Source organism: Oryzias melastigma, linkage group LG8 (genome assembly GCF_002922805.2).
Source record: "Oryzias melastigma strain HK-1 linkage group LG8, ASM292280v2, whole genome shotgun sequence".
Lineage (NCBI taxonomy): Eukaryota > Metazoa > Chordata > Actinopteri > Beloniformes > Adrianichthyidae > Oryzias > Oryzias melastigma.
In genome coordinates this window covers 6,093,572-6,102,659 of record NC_050519.1, presented here as the reverse complement: position 1 = coordinate 6,102,659, position 9,088 = coordinate 6,093,572, and the positions used below count along the sequence as shown (strand labels likewise).

Below are 9,088 nucleotides of genomic sequence, written 5' to 3'. Positions count from 1 at the left end.
GTTTCAGTGATTTCAGCTATCAACTTTAGCATTTTTAGCTATCAATTTCAAAATCTCCAACTGTCAGGACTAGCATCTTCAGCAGCCAAATTTAGCACTAGCATTCACACTAGCATTATCACATGTAATGTTATATATCTAGTTCATAATTATGTTCCAGAGTTACGTTTTAAAACTTTAGTTTTAGAGTGTTTAATAAACGTTAATCCAGTTCGGTCCCTTGTGCGATTGCGTTTGACGCCCCTTTTAGCATGGGTTTTATCTTTTTATGTTTTTTTTTACTTTTTACTGATCCGAAAAATGATCTGGACCGTGACTTTTGCGATCTGTTACACCCCTAATTGTTAGCCAAAATTTACAAAAATCGGTGTAGTTTTCTGGAACATATACTAGTTTCTGCAGGGGGCAGTAGTGGCTAGCATTGGCTAGCTTACAGCCGGTCAAACCCCCAACCTTACATGTGCAAGAAAAATGGCGAGCCATTTCTGAGCTATCCAGCTGTTAGCTCAGATGAGGAAAACAAAGACGTACATGGATCTAATCGTCTAAAAGCTTTTTTTTTAAGTGACATAAATTATCTGCTCAGGATTCATAAGAATTTGAACAAATAAATACTCAGAAATGCAATTTTAGCCTAATTGTCTAAGCATATTTCATCCGTGGCCAAGTCTTAATGTTTTGCGTCTTTGCTTCACTCCAACCCCCATTTCTATCCCTCCCCCTGATCCCCATCAGAGCCCGGTGGCTCTACCTTTACCATCCACTCCAAGTCATACCAATCGTTGCCCCCCTACCCTCCAACACACACACGTAACTAGAAACAACCTCCATTCCCTGGAGGGTCACTCTCATTACAGCCTGGGGGGGCTAATCTTGCTCCCACATAGCCTCTTTTACCTGAGCTGGAATGAGAAAGGAAGACCCTTATCTCCCAATGATGAATTTACTCTCGGACATCAAAGGGAAAATCAATGGAGGCCGGCTGCTGGGGTGGGCAGTGTGTGGGGGGGACTGGCTAAATGAAATGGAAATATTCAGTGAGTGTTGCACACAGTACTCCGGGATGAAGTGTGTGTCGCTCCCTGGAGAGGGCAAAAGGGTGAAAGGGGGATTTGTAATGGAACTCCAGTTACTTATCGGCGGGCCCGACAGTCGATGGGTTTGTTTATATTGACTGACTCCAGGTCTACTTGATATTTGAATTGTGAAAGAGGGTGAAGGAGCCTAGAGGAGAGAAGGATAGGCGGGTGGGGGGGTTACTGATGGCTTTTACCTGCCTGGATCAAATGAAAATGCCATTAGAGTTCCCTTAACATGCCATTCCGTGTTTCGGTGCGAGAGGGATGGCAGCTGAAGGATGACTGCAGCCGGGATGAGGCGGAATATTTTACAGCGAAGCTTCAAATAGCTCAAATTTTTTTCTATTTTTTAAACTTTCGACAAAGAAATGGTTTGTGTTAACTGACAAAGATAGATTAATTGGATTAAAAAAAAACATTCATCTAGATCTGTTCAAATCGTTCCAAGTGATCTTTTTATTATGATTATAAAGTGTTTGGCCAATAACAAAAAGCCTTTGTCGTTTTTTTAAGACGTATTTTATGCACAGTGGCAGTAGCTCATTAGAAATGCAGTTCTAGATTGTGGGCGGGGCTATTGGCACAGAGTCACCCCTCCCCTTCCCAGTTTTTTTTTTTATAAACTTTTTTGTAAACATAATTTTCAGTACAAAAAAACTATCGGATCACAAAACTCACGGTTAAAAAGTAAACTCAACTCAATAAAAAGTAAAAAAAAACAACAAGATGAAAGCCTCTTTTGTAAACATATATTTGATCAAACATATATACGGTAAAAATACATATATTACATCAAAACATTTCCTCATTGAGGCCTAATTATAAAAACTAAATATCTTTGAACTTTAGACACACGTAGTTTCTGATTATATTTACATGTCTTGAGACCAAATCTATAAAAGCTGAGAAAGCAGAATGCTTAAAAATGACCAAATCTATCTACAGTAACCCCAAAAATGCACATTTTTTTTCTATATTTTTTATATTTAATATGATAACTAAAGTTAAAGTCTGTGACAATGTTAACTTACTTATATTATTTTTAAAATGATAAAAAAAAATGTGTCTTTTTTTTTACAGATTCTACTTTTGGAACATTTTTAAGAAAAGTTGCGTTCAAAAATGCATTTCTGATCATTTTATCATTAAAATTGTTGTGAATCAGGAGTAGATTCAAAAATTCTACTTAAAAAGAGTTTATTTTTGACTTAGAAACTACTCTGGTTGAGCCACAAGCTCCTTGTTCTCTTAAACAGATCTATTAGTAGTGGGAAGGGGAAGAGGGGGCGGGGTTGCCCTGCAAAATTCAGAGGTGAATTTCTGATTAACTGTTGGTGCTTTTTTTACATTTTGGCTAAAAAATGCATATTTATACTTAAATACCTTAATGTGAGGAGAGTTTACAGCAATTATAATTTACATACAATTATATTGATTTAATTAAGGAGATTTTTTTCTTGTTTAAACACTTAAAACCTTCTGATTGGCAGATAATGATGACTTAATCTAATATTTTCTTCAGCAGTATCTGGCTGCTGTCCAGTCTGTGAATTCCCTTCGAAACATCATAATAAATTACATTAAATTACATTTCTTCTCTTTTAATGACTTCAAATTAAAGCAGCCTCTGCTGCCAAATAGTGAACAAACTTCCAGATTCACAGACCCCGTCCTGTCTCTCTGCAGGTCTTCAGTCTGATGTGGATCCAGCCGTCCTGGAAGAGAAGCTGGAGGAAAGTCCCCGGAGCTCCATCATGCTCACGCCGGTGTCTGAGGTGTCGTCTGTGGATCTGGTCACCCTTTCCCCTCCGGAGGTTTCGCCTTCCTCGCGCGTCTCCGAGACGGCGTCAGACTCCAGCACCCCGGAGGTCCCGGAAACCCCGGAGGCTGCGGACTGCATCTGTCCGAGCGCTGAGTCCGGCGGCGGAGCGGACAGCACGAACGGCGAGCCGCAAACAGACGAGGAGAAAGAGCCCAAGAAGAGCAAAGCTCATCTCCACTGCCCTGTTTGTAAAGTCACCGTCAACTCCATCTCACAGCTGGAGGCGCACAACAGCGGTAGGAGCAACTCCACTAGGGATGTCCCGATCTGTTTTTTTAGACCCGATCCGATTCCGAGTCATTTGATTTTGTGTATCTGCCGATACCGATTCCCAATCCGATACTTTTATAACTCATTTAAAATATGAACAAATTGAATAAACAGACTTGTGTTGTTCCTTATTTATATTTCAATAACCTTCTTTTATCATTAAAAACTTAAATAGAACACTTCTGTGAAGTAGCTTTAATAAACAAGTGAAAATAGAGTTAATTTAAATTAGGAAAAAAAAATACAATTTTCTTGTTATATAAGTGATAATTAGTCAGTTAGCTTTAATATTTTTAGTCAAATGTGATTCCTGTCCTCATCTAAAATTCTTAAAAATGAAAGATGACTTTGTTTTAGCATAAATTTAAAGAGTGTTTATTACTAGCTGTTATCATTAGAACATTTTTTTTTGTTTTTTTGTTGTTTTGTTTTTTTAAAGATTATGTGAATCTTTTTTAAATTCTTAAGACGTCACATTTTCGGTTTTATTACCCCAGTAGTTAATTTTCTTAACTTTTATTTCTCTGTCAGATAAATAAAACAGGCATATCAAAGGACAGCTCGGGTCCTAAGGAGTTTTTTTTTTTTAAGGCTTTATTTACAACTGAGTCACAACATTACTTAAAATAACAACCACAATAACATATAAAACATATACAAAACATCATAAAATAAATAATAATATTAAAAAAAAAAACATAAATAAATGACAACTTAACTTTTGTTAGGGATTCACATTAAATTTATATTTCTTTACAAAACTAAATAATTTCAAGCCGTTTTTCTTTTTCTTATAATTAAGTGACTGAAAATAAAAAAGTATTAAAAAGTGGTTTAATCTTCAAAAATTTATTTTTGTGAAACGTTACTTGTGGTAGCAGGACATTAGTCTTAAGGAGTTAAATCACGGAGCTAGCATTTAGCTTAGCACAGTTAGCAGCTGCTCTGTAGCCGTCTGTCTGTCGGCAGCACAAAGAGCTTAACGTTAAAAAGAAACAAAACCTTTTTCTGTTGAAATGCCTTCATAGGTTGTTGTTTAGACAAACCAATAGAGACACTTGTTTTTTAAAAACTTATTAATCTCGGAAGTCTGAAACTGTGATCATCAAGCTAGCTTTTTGTTAGCCTCCTGTTTAAACCGCTACGTTTTACAGCAACAACATTTTGTGATCCGTTCATGACATGCAGACGTCTAGTGGAGTATTTACCTGTAATATTAAGATTGAAATATAAAGCGCTGATCGTAATAAGAATAAATAAACATCCGATATCGATCGGGACATCCCTACTTTAAAAACCTTATTTTTAACCTGCTTAACATTGAACTCCCTCTTTATTTGAAAGGTACAAAGCACAAACTGATGCTGGAAGGTCACAGCGTTCTGCCCCGCCGCAGGGGCAAAGTGGTGGCCGCTCGAGCCGCCTTCAAGAGCAAGCGTCTGGGCAGCAAAGGCAGCGTCGGGGTGCCCAGCAAGAACTTCCAGTGTGAAGTCTGCGAGATATCTGTGAACTCTGAGACCCAGCTGAGTCAGGTACACAAAAAGCAAGTGACAGGAATACAAATTGGACACTAAACCTCCAGATCAGAACAACTGAATCAAACTTTGAGCAGCTGAAACGTCTCACGAGTGGGAGGACGATTCGGATGAGGAGGGAAGGAATCTGAGCCTTCAGATTTGTCGAGGCTCACCAAGCGCGAGTGTTGCTAACCTGATCGGATTTGACTTTAAAGGGCATGAAAGCGATGTTGATTCTGCCGTGAGAAGCACTCCAGTCCAATCAAACGGAGGAGAAGATGTTGCTCATAATTACCCCGGCTCCACAGAGACACCAGGCAGTTACGGAATTAATCAGAACACAGAGGTTACTTACAGACAGTCATTTCTGAAACATCGGGATATTGACTCGACTGATCCGTTATGTCTCACCTTTAAACAAAAATGAGAATTTTAAAGAGCGTGGCTAATCAAAGAGACGGTTCTGGTGTCACTTTGATGAAGAAAGCGAGCTTACATCAAAGCTCTCACATGAATGAAGCCATCGAATGAGTATTTTTTAACACCAAACAGGTCAAATTAAACGTTTTAACTGTCGGTTCAGAATTGATTTTTTTTGGCTCCATTTTTTTGCAGATGACTTATTATATATATTTTTTTATCTTAAAATTCACAACACTTTGATGATGCAAACGTCCTCTATCCCTGAAGCCCGTAAAAATAAAAGCCAGAGAGGGAGAGCTCCAGAAAGTACTGGGATGTCGTGTCTGAGCACTTCAGTCACACACGCCATTATTAATTCAGCGAACAACATCCGAAGTTGCTCGGTTGTGGTACAACAGCTGCTCGTCAGCTTGCTAATGGTGTCTTTGTCGGTCTCCGCAGCACATGAACAGCAGAAGGCACAAGGATCGGCTGGCCGGAAAACCCCCCAAACCCAAATTCACCCCCCACAGTAAGAGCCAGCCCAGCTCCAGTTTAGCGGTAAGTTAAAATAATGTATGACTTAGAATAAAGTTTATCTAAATATTAATACCCCTTTTTTACACATTTTATTTAAAGGGTAACCAAACAGGGAAGTTGGAGGCTAACTCCACCCACAGCTGAAATTTACTCTATGATTTGAATATATTTATATTAATCTGATACAGTTCACATACTGTAAAATGTATTCGTGAAATAATGAGATTGTTAATAGCATAAAGTGTTACAAGTTTTAACAAAAATGTTCAGATTGTTAACATTGTAAACATTGTTCTGCTTCTCTTGGAGGGTGTTTCAGTTTGACCACTAGGTGGCGATCGTGCTTTAGCATTACACCTTATTCCAGAAGAAGAAGACAGTACGAGCAAAAAAAATGTGTTTTAGACCACAAATGGTTACTTTAAAGATATTTACTTAAAAGAGTTTGGAAAATTCAGTTTATGTTTGTTAGCATTAGCCATCCTATGGGAAATTCTATTCAACGTTAGCATCAAGCTAGCAGGCTTTATATTTTTATGAGTTGATTATTGATCTGTTAAACTTAAATCGATTCAAATCGATTAATCGATTTTATGAACTTACATCGTTTGACCAATCACGAAATTCAACTGTAATACCTTGATTCAACCTATAGGGGGCAGAACAGTTTTGACTATATTTCTAAGAATTAAGCAAGTTTATTTTAATTTGACGAAAATGGGCAATTACCTACAGACCGAAATTTTAAAGCTCCATTTATAGAAGTAAACATTCAAAAAAAAGTTGATTTAGGGTTGGGTTATCCTTTATTGATCAAAACCGCGTCTGCTTGAGCCACGAATCACCAAAACCTGCGTTTTCATACAGTACCAGTACCAACTAGGCCTAAATTTTCAAAGAGGATCGATGTGCTGCCAACTAGTGGTCGAGAGCAAAAGTAAGACGCTGAATTGCATATTTGCTTAAAAATAAATAAATATCATCTTGGCAGCATTTTAAATCGATAAAGTATCGCCAAACGAAATATCGCGATATTTCACTGAATCGATATTTCCTGATAAAGACCCAATCATCGTATAATTTATTTTCGAAGCATTTCCAGCAATCTTTTAATTATGATTAGGCAAAAAAATTAACATTTGTTCGAAATTAGCCTCTGAGTTGTGGGTGGTACTGATGGCGCCGAGCAAGCCCGCCTCCATTTCCCATTATCTAATTGTTTACCACTAGCTTACAGCCCCTTAAAGCCTCAACATAACATTACCGATGCAACAAAAATGTTCTGCGTCACAAATATCTTCTTTTACAAAGCATTTATTTTCAATTTGAAAAAAGAAATACAATTTTAAGCTTATTTTTTTCTAAATGTGTCCGTCGTCATGACAAAAAAAAACATTGGAGTGGGTTTTAAACTGAATTAATTTACCCTAATTGAGTAATAATCTCACGTTCAGTTCATATACGTCACCCCCCAACGGTCAAATATGGAGGCTAAGTAGACTTCCTTCCACACATACGAGCCCCCTCACCCGTGACAGGTCTAGATTAGCCCACCACCCTTTCATCCTGAATCAGCTCTTCAGATGAATCACTTTCTGCTCCTGTCATGTGCACACCTCTCCCGTCTCTCCTCCACCCTGCAGAACGTGAGATGGAGCGGCCATGCAAGCGTGGCTGTGTCAGCCATGAAGAAAGCCTTCGCCCAGTACAACCTCACCTCCTTCTCCTCGCAGGTCAGTGGCAGGAGAGGCCCAGGCTGCGGCTGGAAAGGAGGCCGAGTCCTCCGGGAGGGCAAAGAGCAGAGGGGATTAGGAAAAAAACATTCACCGTTTTGTTTTATAGATATTTACAATTTATGAATACTAATGAGGATGCCTGCACAGATACAAGCTGATTATGTTGTTCAGGACACTTGTGGACGATAAATCATGTTGATACAAATGTTAAATGTAGCATTATTCTCAAGGTGAACATGTATACAGTCATCTCTCATTTATTGAGGGTGTTACGTTCTAAAAATAACCCGCGATGGGTGAAATCCACAAATTACAGATGTTTTAAGGTTGTTAAAATCCTCATTAAACACTTTATATTCTTCAATCAGACAGAAATGAACATTTTTACACTTTTTTTTCTTCTTTTTAAACTCTCAACGGTTAAACCTTCGTTAAAAAATAAGTTAACACTCATAGAATGAAAACAGAGATCTTCTCGTGATCAAAGATGTATATAGATGGAGCTTGACTAATCAGGTCTACAGCCAATCAGGATGCAGAACATGGTGCACTAAATAAAAAATAAAATAAAATAAAATAAAAAAGGAAATGCACAATTGCACTGAAAAAAATCCAAAAAGGTGAACAAACTATTAGATTCATCATTGCATATCCTTAAATTCTGTGATTTAGACAGGTAACAGTCATTTTATTCCAAAAATACTGAGTAAATTTAAAATAAAGCAAATTAGAGTGAAGAAATAATTTTGAGAAGTACAAGATTTGAAAAGAATTGACATATTTTTGACTGTTCATTCAAACTTCTAAGTGTGATTCTAAAAGATTTTGTGTTCAAATCTCACACTTTTTCACATTTTCACCGATAAAAAGCAATGGACTATTTCCACTGACTGTCATTTCTATACGACCGAGACACACACATTCAGTTTACATGAAGGAGGAGAACTCCAGAAACAAGACGGTGTTAAACGCTGGAGTCTGGAAGGACGATGTGTTCTACAGAGGAGGCAGCAAAGCTCTAAAGAAGCTTAAACACAAAATCCACGAGCTTTCAGCGGAGATCCAAACCCCATCCGAGCAGCCTGGAATGATGGCAGAATCTGTGTTTTATCACAAATATGTCCCAAGGAAACAGTTTGTGATCTACAAGCTGTTTTTTTTTGTTTTTTTTTAAATTGCCCCATAAAAAAGAGACTGGAAACCCCTTTTAAGCTCTCAGAAAGTGAGCTTTTTTTTATATGGGTGAATATTATGGAGCTACATTAGTGCCAATATTATTTGAAATCCAAATCAAATAAATTAAAAAAAAAATATTGGTGTTTGCCCAAAAAAAACAAACATTTAAATGTCCAAAACTTTTTGGCATTCTCAATTAAACGTAATTATTTTCAGCTTTAGGTTTAAAAACTCAAAATTTCAAATTCAAAACTTTTTCTTCAGTTTCAAATCTTTTTTTCACTTTCACTCTTTTTTTTGTTTGTTTTTGAATCTGAAATTTTTTTCAAAGCATAGAGACGTTTTCGATGCCTGTATGTAACACAATAAGGTAGCGCTTTGAATATGGAGCTAAATTAGGGCCAATATGATTTGAAACCCAAATAAAACTAATTAAAAATATTAGTGTTCGGTCAAAAAATAAATTTAAATGTCAGAAACTTTTTGCTTTTTTAAAGTATACTTAACTATTTTCAGCTTGAATTGTTACGTTTTTTTAGGTTTCAA

The 9,088-nt window shown here is 37.1% G+C and overlaps 1 protein-coding gene across 1 annotated transcript in view; it reads left to right on the top strand.

Moving 5' to 3' along the window:
• Positions 1-9,088, top strand: part of znf385c (zinc finger protein 385C) — a gene marked incomplete in the record, with an annotated part of 197,036 nt that overhangs the window by 184,784 nt on the left and 3,164 nt on the right. Inside the window, 4 exon segments of the mRNA XM_036213177.1 lie at positions 2,766-3,137; positions 4,516-4,703; positions 5,553-5,651; positions 7,274-7,363. Coding sequence (XP_036069070.1) covers positions 2,766-3,137; positions 4,516-4,703; positions 5,553-5,651; positions 7,274-7,363 — 749 coding nt within the window.